We start from the raw sequence: 23,431 nt of genomic DNA, 5'->3' as shown, positions 1-23,431 counted from the left end.
TCTATCTGAATGTCTATAACCACGTCACATTGAACTCTTTCTTTTTTCGTTCTTCATTTATCTTGCACGGACTGGTTCCTGGAGTGAGGAAAATAGTGGCCTCACTTCAAACAGAGTTACAAGATACAAACCCATTTTTTCTTTTGTTAAGTCAAAGAAGCCTGCTGTATTTTTCTTTTTATTCCTAGCTCTGTAAGTAGGGATAGGTGGTATCAGATCTACTTACAAAAAACATACTGGTATTGTGCACTGGAAAAAAACCCCCAAAAAAACCCACACACCCAAGCGGCACGAGCCAATATCTATGAAGATGCAACACCTGGAACCTTTTCTTCTTCTTCTTCTTTTTATTTTTATTTTTAGGACACCACCCAAAGCAGATTTTAATGTGAGACCTGCAGTTCTCCTGGTGCACAAAATCCATCAATTATACATGGTTGAGCCAACTGCACGTTCTGATGTCACCTGGTCCGAAAAGAATTGATGAGAAATCCTGCGGATGATTAATAATTTAGCTCTTCTCAATTAAAGCATTTCCCCAATTGGTTCTGCATCTTATGGGGAATGATAATAAGCTTGCTGCTGGCACAGGACGTAGCAGTGACATAACTGTGTTTTCATCCCTCACAAGTGTTTTAAAGGTGAAGAGGCTCTTCCGTCTCTCTGAGCCAGCAATGGCTGGAGACATGAGGGCCTGAGCTGGAATGTAAATGAGCTCTGTATAGACAGCATCCTTTTCAGGACAGTGGACAGCATTGGAAACATTACAGATCCAAAAGAATGAGGCAAATGGGAGTCGTCCTTACATGAGATGTTTCAAAGGATGAATCTGAAAATGTTCAGTTTATCAGTGTACTGTTGTGCCACTTACCAAATTTACAGCATATTTATGAATATTGGAAAACAGTGAGAGACGGAATAAGCCAAACAGTTTTTCCTCTTTCTTTGCATGTCTGTTTCAATGAATGCTTGAAGAGTTTGTCTTTTTCTCATCCGCATAAATTTACCCTTTAAACATTTATAAACAGATGAGATAAAATCCTTAAAATTCTCTCTGTTAAATTTTCCACTGAACTACTCTGTCAGCACGTTCAGGATACAGCTTGCTACTTATACAGAGAATGGTATACTAAGAAGGGACACTTTTTCAATTTTTTTATATTTTTACCCTTAATTTCACCCAAAACACAGTTGTTTGTCTTCGACCCCGTACCATCTGTGAATACTCGATAAAGGCAACCTGGTACAACCATGATATTAGCCAAAAGAAAAAGGACAAACCAAGAAGAGCTCCTGGCACTGTTAGCAAATGGCTTGCCCTAGATGCACTGGGATGTAGCATTTGGTCCATGGCTTGGGACAATGGCCTTACCCTGAAAGCAATAAGACCCACTGTGGCCAGAAGTCTAGGATCAGAGGACTTGCATAAGTCTAGATGCATCACAGAAGGTATTTGCACGGGTTATTAACAGAGATGAGTGACGGCATCTGGGTAAATAACATTTATGATCATTGTCTCATCAACTTTAGAACTTTCCCATCAGACATCACCAGGAATATCACCTCCACGTGACATATATAGTCTTAGACGAAATTGACTGGATGACAGTAGAAATAAGTGTAGTACGTTAGATTGGCATATGGAAACATACATCTATGTATGCACCAACGTGCATCCATTAGCAACTGCTGGAATTATCGATTTAGCTATAAAAGTTCATGAAATGCCTGCTTTAACATCTCTAATACTTACAGGACATATGTATTCATACCACTTTACCAACTTGAATCGATTCTGTCAGCTTTTATAATTCATAAGAATGCTAATCTGTTAATGCAGTATTCCATACAAATACCACCAATTATACACAATTTATGCCTGCTAAGGGATCGTTGCTCTCTCTCTCTCTCTCTCTCTCTCTCTTCCCCATCTGTGAGCCAAGGGAAGCCTCACTATCATTCTCTGTTCCTCTGCACAATCAAGTCCCTGCACTGCTTAGCGTGACAGGACGGGGCTGTGAGGTGGAGGGAAAGACTGCTATGAATCGAAGCGGGTGAGCGGAGTTCAAACCGGCCAACCTTCATCATTTGCTCCGTTCACCTCCCCACACACAGCAAAGCACACCAGCATCATATATTATCAGACAACCCAAAAGACCGCTTCCAACTCCCTCAATCTGAGCAGTAATATATATATACATTTAAAAAAAAGGCTTTCTTTCCATTCCAAACTCAATTTTTTCTTTTCTTATCCATTCTTCCTTTCCCCTCATTATTCTATTTTCCAACTGTCACTTTGTTCATCTGATTAGAATAAAAAAAGCCTGTTAGTGGTAAGAAATGGATTCATACATTGTTACTTAAAAAAACACTTTATTCAACAGTGAACCAATAAAAAGGTCCTCCTTTTGACATACATTCTTGTTTTGGAACAAGAATATATGTCAAAAGTTTTGAAGCTTTGGAAATGTATATAGCAAACAGAAAGATGTTACAAACAAACAAACAAAAAATAAAACAGAATACAAGCCAAACCTTGAAACATTAAAGAGATATAATCTTCAAAGGTTCAGAGTACATCATTTAAGAGAGTTAAATCACTGTATTGCAAGATCAGACAGCAAATATTTCCTAAGATCAAGGGACAGAAGACAGCACAACTGTTGCTTCCTATGCTACCACAATGTAATGAATCCATATTTAATGAGAATTTTTCTGATTCTGTATTTGTCCTTGAATGGAGAGAGCATCTGAGGATGAAACAGGATTAGTGATAAGTTTTTCCTCCTTCCTTCACGTAAGCTGTTAGAGTCAGAGAGAAAAAGACAAAAAAAAAACCCATGACTGTGAAGCTTTATCAAAGGCCGTTTCACTGTGAAGCCTCACTTTAAAAGACGGCTGGCTAATGACCTAAAAATCAAAGTGAAACTTGAAGTAGAAACCAGCAGGAATAAAGCTAGTTTCATGAAAAGCAACGTCACAGCATACAACAGCCCAAAGGCTTTTGGTTAGTTAATTATAAAAAAAGAAATAAATTACATATATGTATGTATGTGTGTGTACATATATATAATTTTTTATATATATACTCTGAGGTGGGTAACAGTGGCCCACCTCAGAGTGTGAGAGCTGTCTTTCAGACGAACTCTGCCTATAATAGCTATGTTTTATGAGGGGGAAAAAGTGCATTCTTTGAACTCATACTGTTCCAAAAGTGACACATTTATTTTTAGTGCTGTTTCACATCTGAGAACAGACATAGAGGGTAACTGAAAATAAATTAGCTCCATTAGAAATGCTTGACGATATTAGCATACTTAATGGACCATGTAAGAGGGAACAGGGACTGATGTTATTATTTCCATTAGCAGAGCTAACAGAATGTACAAGCTGGAGCTCCAGTTTATCTGAATGTAACTGCCTCAGAGAAACAGAGGCCAAATTTGGGTTAGCAACAGCGCTCTGCATTACTAGGTACATCACAAGAGAACATTTGCTTCGTCAAGAACTCAGCAATAATGATGAAACAGCATGAGTGTATTAGTACAGCTAGTACTCCTCATTTATCTATACAGTTACAAAAGGTCACCAAAAATTATATCTAAATTTATATCTGGAAAAATGTCCTATTGTTACGTATTAGCTAGGGCTAGCATAGTACCTCAGCATTTGCAACTGTGACTCATAGATGGCTAAAATTTGTTCTCTAGGCCACAAATCTGTGGGATTACAGAGCTATCATTTTATCATACCTTATGTGTTTGTCTGTGGGGAATTGTGCCACACAGCACAGGAATCACAGATTTTGCTCTTTTATTTTAGCGGTAATTTAGCTTGTGTTTAAAGCTTGGGTGACATTTTTAGTAACCTTGGAAACATCTAAGAGAACATCAGAGAGAAAGTCCAACCTGTTATCTTAGTTGGAGTAAAGGCATAAAGGACATCACTGCCACACTGACTGTCAAACAAAGATGCTTGTCACTTGACAAAGTTTTAAGGGTCAGTCACCTGTCAAAGAAGGTGAGGATAACTCTACGTCAGCTGGCTAGACCGGTGGCTAGACACATGACCACGGCAGCTGCCTGCCAAATAAGGTAAGGCTGTGGCTTGTAAAAAAGATATGAGATTCTCTGATCAGTATCTTGGCAGAGACGTGATCAGTGTGCCCTTCGTTTAGTTCATGAGATGTGAGATTTAGTTCTTCGGCTGTGAATTGTTGCCTGTTTGAAATGCAAACCTTGGCTTATGGCGACGCCAACAGTTATCTAGTCTCTCAGTCCACACTCCAGGAGAGATAACACAAATAAAATCCATCCAAGCTGAACTAAGCTATTAAATATATCTCGAGGAGCGAATATATTCTAAGAATGTGTCCAAATTACTTCCTCCAGTGTTTGCCACTAGCATGGGAAGTGCAATATTCGAGGGAGAATACTTACTTCATAAATTTGTTCTTATGCATTTGTGTCTGTCATATTAGAACTGGCCTTGGCTGTGAAGTTTTACCTTCGCACTGCCACGTTTTGCTATTTCGGTCATACTGTAGGAAAGGGTTAACTTAGAGCTGGGCTCTTTAATAGAGAGAAATGTTCAATGTTTCTTGTGTTGGGTGGGTGCAGTATGTGTGGGGGGTTGGGGGCGTACGCATTGTACAGACAGGACTGAAATAAATATCTTTCCAAAACAGTCAAAACACATTCTAGTAACAACAATGAAAACCTATAAAATAATTCCTGTAGTTTATTGTCTTTTATTATTTGTTAGTCTCTGTTTGAAAAAGCACTGTGGTCGCATCTTCTCTCTGATTACTGTCCATGCATATTTAAACTAGAACAAACACACTCAAAGAAAGATTTGTTTCTTGCGAGTCTTTCTCAGAGTGTGGTATGACGAGCTCTGTAACAGCAAAAGGCTGCACTGCCCTGATCAGATTTTTTTTTTTTCCATTGGAAAACCCGGTTCTGTAACAACCTCTGTCTAAGGGAGAATGGTTCGCTTCAAGCAGGTGTCAAGACACTGAAATACTTTGGAATCTAACAAAGAGAAGAATGGCGGAACTGGCCTTCGGGTATAAACAGATATGAACTACTTTCAAATGATAGAAACGTAGGTTAAGACAAAATATGTTGGCAATATACTGTAAGCAGTAAAAATATAAGATTCCAATGACAATTCAACTACTTCCCTGATCGCTGCTGGGAATGAACCATTTTTCAACTGAAAAAACAGTACACAGCATGCAATTATCTAAGTCATTTCAAAGTTAAAATATCACATCAGTTTTAGAGCTTTTCATTGAACACGGCTAAAATTTGCTAATGCCCAATTACAGACAGCATACACACTGACAAATTAATGCAAAATGGCAAAGATTTTTGAATTTTTGTCTTCAAAAGTAAGAACACAGTAGAATAGAACACAAAAAAGAGTGTTTTACATAATTAGCTCCTCAGCCTGCTGTTATGTATTTTGACAAATTAACAAATTTGTCCCTCAAGACAAAGTAACACACTACTGATTTTCACACACACACACACACACACACACACACACACACACACACACACACACACACACACATATAGTTAAGCCCAGAATTATTCATACCCATGCCAAATTTGGATTTATAGTGACCAATAGGTTTCATCTGGCTGGAAATTACAGAGATTGATCATTTTTAACTATTTCTGTGTTTTTTTTTGTTTGTTTTTTTAAACTAAAAATGCCATGTCCAAAATTATTCATACCCCCTGAAAGTGTTGTGAATTTTTGGGAAAATGCAAGCTCCTATACCATTTCAAATGGTCCTAGTAATAAATTGACAACATCTCATGCAGTACTTCTCTAGTTAGTTACTAGTAAATGGTAAGTCATGGCTAAAACCAGAGAGCTTAGTGAGGACCTCTGGTTGCACATTGTGGCTCCTCACAAGATGGGGAAAGGCTATAAAGCCTATAAGGCCACAGTGCAAAGCATAATCTAAAAGTACAAATTATTTTCTTTTCAGTGATGTTTATGGCTATACATTTTTATTGCTGGGTTTATGAAAACCACAAACCAATGTTACATTTGAGTGCTCATAATCATTATAATAGTTTATTGAAGAACACAAATGAATATTATAATATCCTAAAATTAGAAGTGTAATAAAAACAAAAATAGGACTGTTATGCCTATTGCCACTTTAATTCGAATACAAATACAAATACAGTCTGCCCATGTGTGTGTTGAGCTGAAGGAGCTAGGGATATATATAGAGAGCAAGAGAGAGAGAGAGAGAGAGAGAGAGAGAGAGACACTAGGAGACAAAGAGCAACTAAGATGCTGGTTAAAATATTGTCCACGGTTGGCCTAACTGACCTGAGAGTGTCAGAGCTGTCAGAGCAGAGTCTTCTGTAATATAAAGGCTGACACTCTTTTTTACTGCACTGCTCATACAGTGTAACTATTGCACCTCTCTGATCAAATGTTCTCTGACATTTCCGCCAACTGGCTGGAAATAGTGGTTTCCAGAACATTCCCTGAAGTTTATAAAAACCTCAGGAAGTATGACAAAAATGTTGAAAAATATGGTGAGCTGAGTGGAGAGAGAGAGAGAGGGAGTGTGAAGAATTTCTTGTGTGTGGTGATAAGACACACACCATCTGCTCTATTCAGTGACACACACCTTGTGTGTGTCTGAGTCCGCTGTTGAAAGCGAGGGCAGGAGCAATATGACGCACACTGAAACTCTTTCTTGGGTGGGGGGATATTAATTATACATCTAGCTTAAATGAAAACATGAAATCCACCTGACAGATGCATCCTTTCAGTGCCACTCAGTAACAGCCCTTGTTCCTTCAGCTCTAGCACAGCTCTTGGTTTCCAACCAGGTGGAAACAAAATGAGTCATCTCCTTCATTTTAATGTAGAGCACAGTTACAGAAAGGCTTGTATCACAAGATATAAAGTGTATGAAGTGACAGTTATTCTCTGCTGTTAAACTGTCAAACATGGCAATACAAAGCAAATGTGAATGAAGTTCCTGGGATAAAGCAAACCAATTAGACTTGGTCCTTTCCTCTGATGAGGCTGCTTTAATATTATTTTTGTGACTTACTGTCAAAAAAAAAAAAAAAAACCCAGCAAAAAAAACCCTGAGTTTTCCTCAGGAGAGAGTTGTTTGTTCTAGACTGGGGCAGTTATTCGATCTTTGCAACACGGTATGTAATTTATGGCTCTGCAGGACACTTTGCTCCTAGCAGTTAAGATGTCAGTAGAGTGTCTGTCGAAACACTGTGCTGTTTTTGATGCTATATTTGCTCACTTGACTACCGACACCACTTAACTGATACTGCAGTGAGAGGTGGAAACACACATGCACTATATAACACATCTGGGGGGGGGCTTTGTGTTGAAGATAAACCACGAGATTTGTTTTCCATGTTTTGTGATATTCAGTTGTGGTTTTAATTCAGCCGTCAACACCATGAATCATAGAAAGATATAATAACATGATTTTTCATAACAAAGGGACTTCAACCAATCACATGGTACAAAGCTCAACCTGTCCCACAGTACGATTTAGATTAGGCTGTTTGGACTGGAGTTCGATATGTTTCCGACTAAACGGAAGGGAATGGAAATGACTAAGTCATTGTTTACACTTCAGCAGTCACCCAGAGGAAGAAAATGTAGATTTTTCTTTGCATTATCTGATACAAGCCTTCATGCTGAAAGGGTAATGAGGGTACAGAAACAAACTGAAGTTCATAATCACCCATGGATAACCTTTGAGTAAAACCTCTCTAATTGAGGGTTTTAATTACTGCCACACTTAGAGGGAACAGCTACCCTTTCGTTTAAAGAGCAAAGGAACTTGTATGAAAGTGCTGGTATTTACAGCAAAGCCTTGTTCCATCAGGTGTCATTCATCTCCACTTGTCTAAGCTTCCAGTTCAAATTCCAGCATGGGAACTTGGGACTTCATCCAAATACCACAAATGCCCTTTGCTTAATTTTAATAACAAGGCAATAATATGAACAAAAATTCATAAGCCATGGCTGACAAAAACTCATCTCTACAGTTTAACTACACCTGTGTACTCTTGTTTCTTTTTTTCACTTTTGTAGATAACAATCCCCTTTTCCCGCAAGTTAAATTCAAATCAAATGCTCATTTTTCGGATACAGGTTAAAAAAGGAAGGAAAAAACACTCTGTGTGTCTTACTACACCGCAGTATGTGACTTCTACTTGACTAACTTCACACATGTAAACATTTTAACTGATGAGAATCCCATGTGATGTGTGCTCATTTCTGAAGATTCAGACTTAAAGACTGTCGGGCGGACACTGTGCAGCTTTCAGAAAGAAAAGGACATTTGTTAACCTTTAGTGTTCCTTAGTAATTAAAGTTGCAGTTGTGTAAACTCTCTCCCTCTTTTTCACCCTTCTTTATCTATTTCTATCACTCTCACTTAGCCTCTGTCCCCATCCCCTCTGATCCTAGTTCTCTCTTTTATGGCCCAGGCCTCCCTGCGTTTGGGACCAATGCACACCAAAGCAGAAAGCCCACACTGTAACACCTAACAGACACCAGGTTCGATGTTTTAGCGCAGCAACCCCCAGACCATTTGGCCAAATGCTGATAACGTTTGATTGCGAGGGAGACTAGATCACCTCGGGAGGTTAGTTTCCCTGTGAGAATGGAATTCAGACCATGCACAGGCCCCATCTGCATTGCTCCACTCGGGCACAAACTATGTAGAACAAAAGAAAAATGAAACTAACCATACGATATTATCATATCGAGTTGCATATCGAGTCATAACCGTTCCTATAGCCATAAACGTGCAATAAGACTTAAAAATAACCAGGTGGCAAGTCACGAGCAGCTAATCTTCTGGCCATCAGAGAGATTGTGCAGCTCTTACTGATAAAGAATCAATATTTGGTCTTGTTTGGAAACATAAAATGTGGCAGATAAGCTAATGTAATTTTATTATTCTTTAATGGGAAAAAGTTATGCAAAATTATTTCAACCGAGCTCAAATTAAAATTTTGCAAATTCCAAATTCGCTTCAGGCAGAGATACCCCCAAAGGGCAGCATCGTGGCTAGGCCTGCTCCTCTTCTTCTTCCCCCTTTTCCTCTCCTTCCCTCACTACCCTTTTGTGTGTAAGTAACTCCACTAGAACATCCCTCAGATAGTTCTTTGGTTAAGCGTGCCTCTTTGTGAGTAATACCTCATACTCGCGTAGTTGTTCGTTCATACATATTTTAGGTAACGAGGATATTGTTATTGTCTACCGTTAGTTTATCTTCCTGTGAGTAGTTTAGATGCTGTTGTATGTGTGTGTGTATAGCGAATGTGCCTTAATTCCACCTGAGTTGCAATTTATTCAACATTAGATTCATACTGTACCGTTTGAATTTGATCGTTGTGATAAACGTTTACGTTCGTATACCTACTCTTTGAGTACATGATAAATTATTTCCAAGTTACTGAATGTGGTGATCCAGGAACTTAGTTAGCTAGAGGTATTGAATTCGAAGAGTTTTATTGTACTTGCTACTTTAATGCTGTTCTTTATTATACGTACAGCTAATGAAGAGTTATTCTGAATAACTTCCAGTTCCAGTGTTCAGAGCGCTGAGCTATAAATAGAGTTTTTCAGAATATCTGTAATTTCACTGGGTTCAGGTTCCAAAATAAGGTTATGGTTACAGCTAAGTGATATTAGTATTAAGTCTAATATTCACAGGGAACCATTAACCAGATTTTCCTCATACCATTGGCACGACAAGACCTTTAAAAGAGCTGACAAGAAAGAGGTGGCCCAAATCTGGACAGATAATAATTTCTTTCATTTTGAGCAGGTTGTTTTACATTGAAGAAACTGCTCATCTGAATCTCATCTAGAGCTGTCCCTAAACACCTCTTCAGTTTCCATTCCTCATCTCAGCAGGTTTACCCTGACTCCTCTACCCAGACAAGCGGCTCTGTCTGACGGAAGCAAGGCCGGAGAGATAGAGGGCTACTGTTTAGGGAGAGGGCGGAATAATTTAGAGAACCTGTATCTGAGTGGAGGTGCATACCAGACTGCTCTCTATGGGACTGGAGTCAATGGGCCGGCTCGAGTGTTGAGAATTGGTCTTAATTCATCGTCCCTCCGCTTCCAGTAACTCACAGGGGATGGACCGACACCATCTCAAGGACGGCGAGAGTTAAATAAGGCAAAGGTCAGCTGTGCTCCTTTTAAAGCTGGTGGTGCACCATTGCATGTCAAGGGAAGAGCTATTAAAATGAACTCTTTTGGGGTGTGGGGGGTTTGACTGTAGAATAAAGTATAATTCTTTTCACTGACTGAGATTTTAAATAATCCTGCTTTTGCACAACAGAACCACAATTTACACCATTACAGATTACCAGAATTATTCTGACCTGCATGGTTATTAAAACCTAATTTTATTCTTTGAAAATGAACATTTAAGAGATCTTTCTTCCCGCAGTCGTCCCTTGAAAGCATAAGACTGTAGTCCAACACAAATATAGTCCACATAAATAATGAAAACCAACAATACTCCTCCCTGTAGACAGCTGATCAGGAAAAGTTGTGATCCATAATTAAAACGTGACATGTAGCATGCCTATGGCCCATATGATCAATTATGAATGGTCCCTGGGACTGTGCAGCTCCCTCTATTCATGACCTATCACGACGATGAGAACACACAACCATATATAGAAACCACAGAGAGAAAGAGAAAGAACAAGTTTTACTGATCAAATATATAATCCTCCCTCAACTGCCTCTATCAAAATTATAATTTTTTTAGACAAGAACATTCAGCATGCACTGAACCTGTACAGAATGCAAAGAATGGGGAGAAAAAAAGAAGGAGAGGAGACACACACATTTTGATGATGAATGATGCTGTAAAGTGGTCTGACATCAGGACATGAATCCAGACAAGCACTGTGTGTGGGAGTAAATGCTGTAATCCACTCAATCTATCTGGATATGAGCATGTAGCTCACACTGATTCACAAGCCTGAGCCACATCCCAAAGGTCGTCTCTAATCATCTGGGAGTGGATCTGAGGAGCGCTGTTTTCTCTGGTATGAATGCAAATGTTCAATCTTTCAGAGGGAGAGAAATGGAAATAGTATGTGGGAGGAGAGGAGAGGAGAGCAGTAACGGAACTGACTGAGTCAGCAATAATAAGACACTATGCCTGCATCACTTTAGCCATAAACATGTACAGCTCAGACTGGATTAACGCAATCCCTGCATGCTCTGTGTTTTATGAAAACACCAAGTGTGACTAAGGAAGTATATAGTAATGACTGCTGTCATAGCTGAAGACAGCATGTCTCAAAGTAAAAAACTCTCTTTGTTCATTTTTTGGTGTGTGTGTGTGTGTGTGTGTGTGTGTGTGTGGGGGGGGGGGGGGGGGGGGGGGGGGGGGGGTTTAGATTCAGTGCAATCGTATAATCTTTTGCATAAACCAAACAGCTAGAAATGTGTAATGTTTGGGGGCAGAAGCAGAAAGAACACTGACTTGGTAATGTTCATTGATAATGCAAATACAAGTGAAAAATCCTAATTACAGCATTAGAGACTGATGCTGTGGTCGTGTAGTGCTTGCAAGCCCAAGAACAATGCATAGCAATTGCCTCATGGCCCATCAAACCCTCATCATCCAGGACTGAATGAAGAGCCCATACGGGAATTAGACATGGTAATAGGTCTAGCTGCCATACACTATTTCATCAAAGCTCCTCCAATAACTAGTTAAACAAAATCCATGCAGTTCATCCTTCAATGAATCCACGAGCAATTTTTTTGACATTCTGCAGAGATGAAAGGCACCATTGGGATGGTAAAACATAATGCAAATCCCTCAGTCATTTTCACACAGTAAAAGTCCTGGAGCTTTTTAATTGGTTCCTGCCTGATGAGCCCTTGTCTGGTCCTCTGAGGTGGGACAAGTATCTCCACTAAATCTCGACTCAGAGCTTTTAAAAGCAGCTGTCAGCACAGGCTGTCCCCACAGCCTGCCTTTAAGAGTCAGAAGCTCTCTGAATTAATCAAAGGCTATGGGAGAGATACCGCTTATATTAGCAGTACAGCAGAAAGCAGCGTCTCCGAGATGTTTCTCTGACTACCGGTAATGGCGTCGTTGGGTTGAAAACATTTGCTGCTGCTGCTCCTCCTTTCCTTACTGCTTGTCCTTCAACCTTCAGTTTTCAAAGAACCACATTAAATAGCTGAAAATGCCTAACGCTCAGCGGACATCACATAAGGATTTTGTTCGAGACTTCAGTATCTAATTATAGGACCACGTAGTTAACTTTCAGAACTGTCCACAAATGAGCCATAGTTACAGGCCTAATTAGCGTTTCTGTGCCACATGGAGAAAGCACCACTCCTTTTTTTTTTTTTTTGGACCGTGGAAATAATTTTTCAGATGACTCATATTAGAGTCGGAAAACAAGGCGTCGGGTAAATGGATGATTGTTACGGTATGCAGGTGTACGGTCCCGGTGCTGGTCTAATCTTCCCCGGCCAGAGGCTGCAGCTGGATCACAGCCAGCTCCACGGCCTGAGACTCTGAGAGGCCAAGCATTATCTCATTACCTGGGTGATCTCCTTTCATCGACAGGCACACTCGCGTCTTAACATACACGGGCTAATAGCCTAGCACCCCACCACCTGACCGCCCACCTGACCCTCACAGAATGAATATGAGACTTAAGTGAAAGCAGTGTGTGATGTGCCTACATTAAAGCTAATATGGGACATCTTGACAAACTCCAAAATGGCCTGAGACAAACGAGGGTAGTCATTATTATACAGGGCGAGACTGGGGGAGGAGCTGGTGTGGACTAATGTGTCGTGATCCTAACATTACGGAACAGTAAAAGCATTACTAATAAGTTTCACAAGGTCGATAAAATACATTATGAATTATCTATATTGTACTGTGATACATGATACTTACATGAAGTAGATGGGGTATCCTCCCTCAAAATACCAGCAGTACTTCTTAGCTTCTATACACTGTAAAGAGAAAAGAGAGAGACCAGTCAGGAATAGGCCTAGATATATTTGGTACACTACCTTGGGCAAAAACTTTCACAAAGATATTTACAACAGACTGCTCTCTCTCTCTCTCTCTCTCTCTCTCTCTCTCTCTCTCTCACACACACACACACACACACACACAAATCAACACTGTCATAGGTTCTCTGCTCTGCTCTCATAGAGTGTGGTCTATGTGGAGGCATTTTCGCCTTCTATTACTGACTCAAATCTGGAGTACATCATAATTTTGACAGGAGTGAAAGTTGGACATCTCTAAACCAAGTGTCAAGACACATCAGTCTAATAGGCATTCCTCCAGCTTCCTGAGGTTGGCACTCAGAAAAGAATCTTTTAATGGCCTCCAAGTAAGCTCTACACAGACAACACCACAGGAGGACAACAAAACAAACTTCTGAAGACTACAGGTTTGTGAACTCTAATTAAAGTCTAGCCAGCAAAGGTCTTTTTCAACAATTTTTTTTTTAAATGGATTTCTGTGTTGGGCTGAAAAAGGAAAAAAACAAACAAACAAACAAAAAACTAAACAAACAAATAAACCATGTCAGAGATAAAGAGAACACAGACTGGGGGGAAAAGTACAAGAAAAAAAGAACAAGCAGCAAGCTACTAAAAAAAAAGCAGCTACATAGATATTGATTATTTATAGGTCTGAGCCATAGAGTCTAAGGATGTGGTTAAATGTTTCTGAGGGTGTAACTGAATGCCGGATGCTGTGAGTGCACAGATTGTTGCAGACTGTTTAAGAGCCCAATTTTCCCACAATGCACCCGACATGTCTTTCCGCTTTTTCCACAATGCACCCGACGTGTCTTTCCGCTTTTTCCACAATGCACCTGACATGTCTTTCCGCTTTTTCCCCAATGCACCCGACATGTCTTTCCGCTTTTTCCACAATGCACCCGACATGTCTTTCCGCTTTTTCCACAATGCACTGGGCATGTCTTACTTCATCTGCAATTTTGGAGCTGTGTGTGCATCTTTTTTTCCATCTACTTTTGAGTGTTGGAAGATGTCTCCTGAAGCTTTTGAATCTTAAGTAAGGAAATACAGCAAAAAAAGGCCTCAGATTGTTTCTTTGCAAAACTAGACGCTAGAGGGGGAAAAAATAAGTTTGTGATAATTTGTCGATATGTATTCATCTACCTCTGTGGCCATGACCTCTTACAGTCTTTCCCACACACTCTACGCCCACCTTGGTGGCTGTAGATTGAAGCTGTGATGTCACAACTCATGACGGTCATATGTAAGTAGTGCATATGAGCAGGAAACACACACACTGATTGTGTTTACTTGAAAATGCACAAGAGCAAGTATTGCTGAAAGAAATCCTTTAGCACTGGGCCTGGAAAAAAAGAAAGAAAGAAAGAAAAAAGCAGCTTGTTTAGTTACTGCCAATTTTGGTGAATTTTGTGCTGTGTAATATGCTTGGAGCTTAGAGGTTTTGATGCAATTTTCACCACCTAACTGGATAACCATTTGAAACGCTCAGTTTATATGAAACAACAACCAAAAAACCAAACAAATAAATGAATAAATAACCATCTCACAGACTCTGCTTCTACGCTGCTTGTTTTCTCTCTCACCCAAATAACAGAGAAGTTCATTCATCCATTATGACAGCACATGGAACAGCCCGTCAGTTCAATAATCAATACAACTACCCTCCCCCCCAACCCTCACTCCCACCCTCCCATCACTCTCCCAACCTATACTGCACAGCCACCACCAAAATGCAGCCATTAGGAGACAGACTCAGGGGCCTCTTCATTCCACTGAGGGATGTTTGTTCAGTTGTGGAACATCATTAAAAAAATCCTGCCTTCCAAGCCCCGTAAACAAGCCGCCACATATTCTATAAAGAATCCGTCAGAAAGGTGACAGACAGACATGAAGGAGAGAATGACAAAGAGTAATGGACCTCTATAAACACAGTCTGTATGGCACCAAAAAAAAGAGAGAATTTCAAACAACATGACCAGACTTAGACTAAACAGAACGCAGACAAAAGCAAAGTCACTTTTTATTCACAGGAGAAAACGCTTGAGTGTTTTCTATCGGAGTGACTGACTGAGGGTCTGAATGGTAACAGCTGATGGCTGTTTGCTTTCATCTCTGCTTCCTACATGAATGCCAGCAGTTACGATTGTTGAAAATACATATTCTTATAATTTTAAGAACACCTCACACTTCAAAACCTTTCCTAACTGAATTATTCACTGAATTATCATTATATAATATGCCATGATTCACAACACAACACTTTTATCATACTAAAGAGCTTATGGAAATTTGGAAATACAGTCATACCGTAGGATTTGCTTTCCTTAAAAATGCTAGTGATAAAAATGGAATAAAAGTTTAGAAGGCATTCATAAATGTGGACAGTATATGATTGCTGTATGTGTGCTAGCCAAGTATTATCTCACCAGTCCCCATGGTCCTGCCATAGATTCTTTGAGATGTTGTTTCTAAAACATCAAAAGCCCTGCACCAAGCTCAGCAAAAATCAAAAAGATTTCTCTCAGCGTTTCTTTGGTTGTGATGTCGTCTTGAACAAACATAACTATATAGTCATATACAAATATATAGTCAAAATAATAACCTGGACAAACATGGTTTTCATTAGTTGGGCCCTTGTTGGTCCTGGATATATTTGTCTATTTGGAGACTTCGATTATGCCCAAAATGAAATGAACATAAATGCATATGACTTTAATAACATACTTTGAGAAACAGCCATACCTTAAAATACTGGGGGAGTTTTCAGTTTTCAGAAGTTCCTTTGAGTGCTTAAACTATCAGTATTGACACAAATAAATCTCACGGAGTCACTTTTCACTACATTTGAATAATTTTTGCATTTATCAGGTGATTCACAAATTCTCTTGACTATTCAAAGCAGTTATACTCTCCACTATTTTCATGAAAGTTCTGGGTGGCCATGATTATCTGAACAATATCCATGAGGACAAAGGTGTGAATGTGTGAGTGATGCGTAAGTAAAGAATACAAAATTAGCTGTTTTTTTTCATACTCTATTTGAGCAATATCTTGTAGACCATGTTCCTCAAGTGATCTTAAGCATACTCTGTCTCACACAGAAGCAGTCCTTTCATTCCTATTCAGCACTCTCATCTAAAATTACCTCAAGGTTCTTTGGTGTAGTACCTGTATCTAAGCTTTGATCTCGCCTTCTTAAGTATAAGAACTTGAGCATATTACTTTGGCCTCAGTTTGTGAAAGCAAGGCAGTCTTCTCAAGGTTCCCTTGCAACATACTAATCCAAGTCATTCACTGTTCCTTCACCAGAAAACTTCAGAACTTCTAGCTTTGTTCACTTTTTTCTTTTCTTTTTTTTTCCGGACAGTTCATTTTTCTATGGAGGCATTTATGTACAACTGAAGCAAAGAAAGTGAAGGGTTATATCATCTAATGTGAAAATCAAAGAAAGATCTGAGTCCTAGAGGTGTGTGTGGGAGGAACTGCAAGGAAAACAAAACATCTCCATGGTGCTTTGTTAGAGAAAACACAAATGAGAACTGACAGGAAGAAAAGACCACGGATAAGCTGTTAAAACTTTGCTGTGCAGCGATCCAGGTCTTCCTATTTTGCATGATGTATTTTGGCCTCATAGCAAGAGATATATGTATCAATGTGAGATTTTCATCAGAGATGACACCGGTGGCACATTTGAGTCAGGCATTTCAAATGCAGATGTGAAAACCACCTGAATGCCACAAATCCCTCTAGAAAGATTTTCCCCTGCAACCCCTTTTTTTATGGGGAAACAGGTGGCATCAGTCCCAAAACTTGTCTGGGGTAAACAAGGGGGAGGGGAGGAGGGGGGTTGGAACAGAGTAGGAAACACAAAGGGTTGTTTGTCAACACGTTGGGCATCGGTAGAAGAGACAATACCATGCAGGAATAGCAGTGGATTGCTGGCAGGGAGCAAGAAGAGCTTGTGACAGCCTGCAAAACAGAGCACTCTAATTCCCTTCAGCTGGTGTCAGCTGCAGGCCTTAAGCCATCCATTTGATGCTAAGAAACTAACACAGGACTAACATCACCACCAAGACAGGCACAAAAGCACTGCACTTTTCCTTTCATCCACTGAACTAAAGAACCACGGAGACAAGTAACACACAGTGAAATGCAAATGTTCCATATCCCACTCCCCACATTACACACACACACACACACTCTCTCTCTCTCTCTTTCATTATGGCTGGTACATATTCTTAGAACTCTATATGCTGAATTGTACCAGGCAAAAATGGTCTATGGGCCATCTAGATGATTTAGGTATTGTTTTTTTTAGTTTTATTAATCTTTTTCTGAAAGGTAACCCCTGTAAAATTAAACGGAAAAGCCATTCAAAGAGAGAATTACCTTCAACGCTTGTGTGGTCTAGCATGGATGAATAGTTCGTAGATAAGTGTGTCTGCATCTAAACTTGGTTTCATACATCTGATAAAATTCACTGCTTTGCTGATGGGATTATTCAGCTCCATTTAAATGACCACATTAAACTCACAACAGCTACATTACTCATTTTCGATGTCGTGTAAAATACGTCTGATCAGTTTATGAATCCTCAGCAGAAGCTTACTGTGTCTATTATGGTTCAAGTGAGGCTTAATTTCATAGCTATATGAGTTGACAGCTCGGCAGTACATCCGTGGGTGAGATCAAATGAAATGAATGCGACGTGATCTTATGCTGGGTAAAGCCAGTTGTGTGCTCTGTTTCCCTCCGTTTCATTGAGATGAAAGAGAGCAATCAGAAGTAATGAACAAAGACCTAAAGCATCTTCAGGGCACTATGTGATAACTGTCAGGGCTAACAGAAAAAAAAACAAAAACAGCTACAGCTGGAGAGCTCCAGGTCCTCCCAAAGTTCTTTAAACAGTATTTCAACTCCCAACATTGCAGAGGCTGCTGGCAATATCACTGTAAAGATAACATGAAATGTGATAAACTGAGAGAGAGAGAGAGAGAGAGAGAGAGAGGGAGGGGGAGGGAGAGAGAGAGGGAGAGGGAGAGAGAGAGAGGGAGAGGGGGAGAGAGAGCGAGAGAGAGAGAGAGAGAGAGAGAGAGAGAGAAGATATTCAGATAACCTACTGCCTGGATGTAATCCAGGAAAAAAAAAATTCTGCTTTTATGGTTGGGTGTTCTTCTAACACTGGTCAAGAAGACTGATCATTTTCAAACAGCAAGAATGCTATCTCCATTTGCAAACATACACAAAATGAAGAGTCATTTCACAACGTTTCACATTTCACAACTTAGTTGTGCCGTAGCAGAGAAGCAAAGACACAAAGACACATTGAATCTACTCTGGAGACTAGCTAGCGTCACCCACACTGTCGGCATGTGCTGCTGGAATCTCTCACAGTTTTAGACTAAAGACAATTTACGGTGGGCAGAATGTAAGCCTCATTTATGATATCACAAACGAGAAAGGAGCCCGAATGTCCTCTAGGATCTTAAGGGAAGCCCAACAAAGCACAGGTTTTTCCAAATAAGAGAGTTTATATCACACAATATAAAAGACCTGTCAATAGTCGGTGCCATTAAATAACGTAAACAAACAAAGAGATGTGCCAACAAATATGGTGTCAACAGTCTATTAGAAGTGAAAAGAAATCCAATTTAGTTCTGTGTTTGATACTGATTTTGTGCACCTATCTGATGACATTAAAAGTAAATCAAGAACAATTATAAATCACAGTCAATATACATATTAGCATCATAAAATTATGTTGAAGTTATGAATGTAAGTGTAAGAAAGTCATTGACAAAATCATATATCCAGTTTTCAGTCTGAGATGACAAAATTAAAAAGCAAGACAAACTATTCACACTGAATAAATTGAAATATAATTTAAACATATTAAACGGGCAAACAGATTGTTGATCTGACCCCCATGCAAAATACAATTATATAAAATTATTACCCTGGCACATCCCAAAAGCCCCAGTATCCACTGCTCATTTATTGGTTGACTGCACAGACTTCAGGTTGTCTGGCTCTGACATGTGTGTGTTACAAAAGCCACAGAAGGTCAAATCAAGGACCAACCCCTGCTGTGTCTGTTAGCTCACCACAAAAAAAAATCAACATACAAATCTCGTGTCGTATCAGTCTCAGATATCTTCAGACATGTATAGTCCAAACACAGGTTAACTATACATATCAGATCACAATGTCTACAAACAAGACCCTTTGCCTTGTCTTTGATTTCTTCAATAATGGTACTGTTGTATGCTTAGCGCAGGGCAAGGCAGATCAGACTTTAGACTTTCTTTTGTTAAGGTCCCTACCAACAATATGTTAAGCTGGGAGCAAACATTGAGAGTAGCCAACTGTTTGCACTGATCTGGTGTGCTTAACATGAAACAGTGTAAAAGTGTTGGAAGTCATTCAAAAGGAGACAGAAAGTGGGGTAATCTAGAAAGGTGGTGCTGGTGTTAAGTGAGTATTAACCCCAGAGTATTAGGCTAATGCCTCTGTCTCTGGTAAATATAGATTCACAGGTTAAGGAGACTAAATCCTCACATCCAGACAACAAAATGTATCCAGTTTCAAATGAAGTCCACTACTCTTCCTCTTATTCGTCTCCTCAGTGATTCTACAGTCTGTAGCATTTCTAAATGTCAGAAGGAGGGCTAAAGGGAATCAATACAGTGAAGATTCTCCATTTTGGCATTTCTAATATTGATGTCAGTTCAGGTCCTGAAAGCCTATTTCAGTATAATGAAAACATTGATGTTTCATAAAGAGAACAACAAAATACATTTATACTTGATTGCCAAAATGTGCCATTTTTCAAAAAAAATTGTATTTTGACAGCTGAAATTCATTGACACTTAAAAGATGAACAAACTTCTTTAACACCAGAGATTGTTTGGGGCAGAACTCCGCAACCTTCCGTTCTGCGGACACATCCTCTAACCTAAAGGTCATTGGGTAAAAACCAGTATTGACAATCCATTTTCATCCAGTCCTCTGCTGTCAAATACCTGGAGCAGGCTACATTTACCACTGTCATGTTTGGGCTTTTCAAAAAGCCCTCTTCTTTCCCCTCCTCTCTGAAATGAAGTGGACCAGGGGATTGTAACTGAAGGCTAACCCTGAGAGGTTTCTGTGGGTGAATTTGTTTATTTATTTATGCATTCTCATACTTAATTCAGTGACTATAGTCCCTCATTTCTCTCAACTCATCGTCATCTGTCTCCAAAATCATGCTTTTATGGTCTCTGCCTAATGCCATGACTGGATGCTATAAAAAAGATATGAAAAATACAATACAAAAATTCTTCTGTAATCATTTACCAAAGGCTTTAATCATCCATTCACATGCAAAACTCCTCACAGACCTGAATGGCCATGTCTTTATCAAGTAGTACCTGGGAGTGTGTGTGTGTGTGTGGGTCAGTGTGGGAATAAATTATAAGAGCTGAGAAAGTATAAGAGTGACATCTCTACTGATCAAATTCTAATTTTATTTAATTTTATGCGTGATTAATAGAAACTTGAAGTGTAAAATCTATTTAGACTTACCTAATAACTGGAGGGTTTATTTTCCTTACTTCACTGAAAATAAATTGATGAGAGATGAAGTGCTAGTTTTCTTTATTACAACTGAGAGGTTTGATGATCATGAAAAAGGCTGATATGTTACATTCCTGTAAATGTATTCTAGCAAATACTAAAATATTATTGTATTGTATTATTGTATTGCTGTAATTGTATTTTACATCTGATATGGTATGAATGCTATGAATTACACATATGCATAGATTAAGTCATAAAAACAGTATTTATAGCTTTGAAATATCTTGACACGACAAGCTACAATTAAAACCGTTCTTAACAGCAGGCGTACCCGTTTCATTATTACCACTAACGTATGGCATAATTAACTAATAAATGTCGTTATTGTTATTGCCATATTCCCGATAATGAATTTTAAAGACTAAAACAAAGTTTAATGCTGCGACACCAGAGGTTAATACCGATCGGTGAAAATTGAGTAGGCCTACACATAACGCTGCAAGACAAAGTTATGAAACTTCAGACGAATGCGACTAAAATAGCACAACTCTTTTTCAGGTTACGGTAAAATACCATGTGCGAAACGGGTGTGCTCATTCATTTCAGCGGGAGATTAAACATATTTAAAATACATTCAAGACCACAGACTGTGCTATAATGTTTTGCCTGAAAAATTATTTATTTAATTCTTTTCACTAAGGCACCAAGACTTCACAGATTATGTCCCATTGTCTTTGACATAGTCCAGATATTTGCAAAATAAATTCTCTCAGATGGTTCTTGGAACGTTCTATTAAACATAACAATGCTCTAATAATAAGACATTTTCCTCTCCAGATGAAAAGAAGATAATTGAGTCACAAAACCCCACTAAAATCAAAACAATGTTAGAGACAGTTCTACAGTAGCGAGTTGCTAGGCTATGATAGCCAATCGGCACAGTTAATAAGGAAACGGAGCACCTGCTTTTGTTGTGGGCAATGGATAGAGAGACAAAGGGGAATAGCATCATATCTTACCATAATCTGTGAGAGGTTTAACCGGCATGATTGTTCAGTGTTAGACTATTTTAATCGGACAAACACGAGCCATTTAATTTGCACACACTGAAATAGAGGAAATCATAATGGTGGGGAAAAAACAGTAAAACCATCCCGTATGTGCCGTCCCAAAATTGAAAAGCCACGCAGACACCACTGACACGACTGTATGCGACTCACCTCTAAAAACATCCATAGCGTCAGGATAATACCCGATAGTTGGCTCCTCGTCTTTCCGTCCATTGTGGCAACCCGGCTCGAAGAAAGAGAAATTTTGTGTCACAATGTAGGTCTCATGCCACTTGGCAACAGTTATAAGATCAGGAGAAGCTGTTTCTTTCGCTGTTCATATTCAATAGACTACACAAAGCATACGGCAACCTTCCGCGCAATCGTGCTGTCAATGCGGGATGGCACCCCGGAGCGACGGCCACGATGTTTGTAGAGTCACTAGGCAAGTGTAATTGCGAAAACCGTTAACAAATTCTAGAGTACAGTAAAATACATTCATTGTCCATATACGAAGCAGAAAGGTTTCCAACAACATACAGAGGACAGACAGAGAGAGAGAAGGAGAGAACGTGAGAGAGACAGTGACATACGACAAAACGTTCTTATCCACGCCCCTTTATGAAGGGCTTGATAACATGACAGTATGGGATAGAGAGTGTGCTTCAAAGAACTTCAGGTAAGCGATAGCAAGCCCAAGAGGACAATATCCATCTTTAGATCAAGTCTCGTTACATGACCAGTTTAGAATGATCCATTTGCTGTTGTTAGATCAAGAAACATAAGTGAGGGGGAAATATTTGCCAAATTGTAGTTTGTGTAAAAATCAATACGTAGGTTAGGCTTTAAGGATGCGTCCTCTTTATCATGCAGCAATGTAGGGTAGGCTACTACACGGGAAGGTACTAGGCGAGTTTGCGTAAACACTGTATACCTGGGCCAACCAAGCAGGGCCAAATGAACACGTAAACGCATTACTTTAAAGTACTCTCAAAAGTGCATTCGTAAAACTACGTAAGGCGTTGTAAAAACGCAAATTGTGTGGATTATATGCAGGGTATAGTCGTATTGATCTTTCTCTCTACTTACATTTTGTTGTTATTTCGCATAGAATTACTTAGTGTTTCACCATTAAGAATGCATTTCTTTCAGCTAATACAAACCTACAAAACTTGAGTATCAAATCCACGTGCAGAACAGCAATGAATTGCAGAAACATGACTAAAATTACATTTACTCCACAAAGCAGAAATGTGTACTCATCACACCATCATCATGCACAAACAGCTATGTTTTCACTTTCATAACAGATCGACGTAATCTGATATGGAAGTAAAGGAGAGAATTTCGGTCAAAATGTTGATTGCAGCGTTCATGGACTGACTGCAGTAGTGACAAAGCAGACGAGGCAAAGTATTTAATGTAGTCCATCGTTACATATACGTGATTTAGAATATGTAACTTAAAAGTAAATATCTAAAGGCGACATTATATGCCACACTTCTTTGATGCTTAGAAAGAGCTTTCGTTTTCGTACCATGTTGCAATGCCACACAAAGTGGCTAGGTTTGGGGCAAAATGATTAAGTCTAACATGACGGGTTGTCTCTCCTGTGCATTTACCTGTGTCAGTCGTCATGGCAGTAAGGGTGCATATCAAAACAAAGAACATCAGGAAGACAGGCAGAGAGAGAGAGAGAGAGAGAGTTTGTTTCCTGATATTCCGGCTTAATT

The 23,431-nt window shown here is 39.4% G+C and overlaps 1 protein-coding gene across 1 annotated transcript in view; it reads right to left on the bottom strand.

Moving 5' to 3' along the window:
* Positions 1-21,932, bottom strand: part of vopp1b (VOPP1 WW domain binding protein b) — a 29,386-nt gene extending 7,454 nt beyond the window's left edge. The window contains exons 1-2 of the mRNA XM_030767628.1: positions 21,870-21,932; positions 12,989-13,047 (exon numbers count right to left, since the gene is read on the bottom strand). Coding sequence (XP_030623488.1) covers positions 12,989-13,047; positions 21,870-21,932 — 122 coding nt within the window. The remainder of the gene's footprint in view (positions 1-12,988; positions 13,048-21,869) is intronic.
* Between the last annotated feature and the right edge of the window lie 1,499 nt (positions 21,933-23,431).

The sequence above is a fragment of the Chanos chanos genome, chromosome 3 (assembly GCF_902362185.1).
Source record: "Chanos chanos chromosome 3, fChaCha1.1, whole genome shotgun sequence".
Taxonomy (NCBI): Eukaryota; Metazoa; Chordata; class Actinopteri; order Gonorynchiformes; family Chanidae; genus Chanos; species Chanos chanos.
Note: the sequence above shows the minus strand (reverse complement) of the source record. Positions and strands in the feature narration are given on the sequence as shown.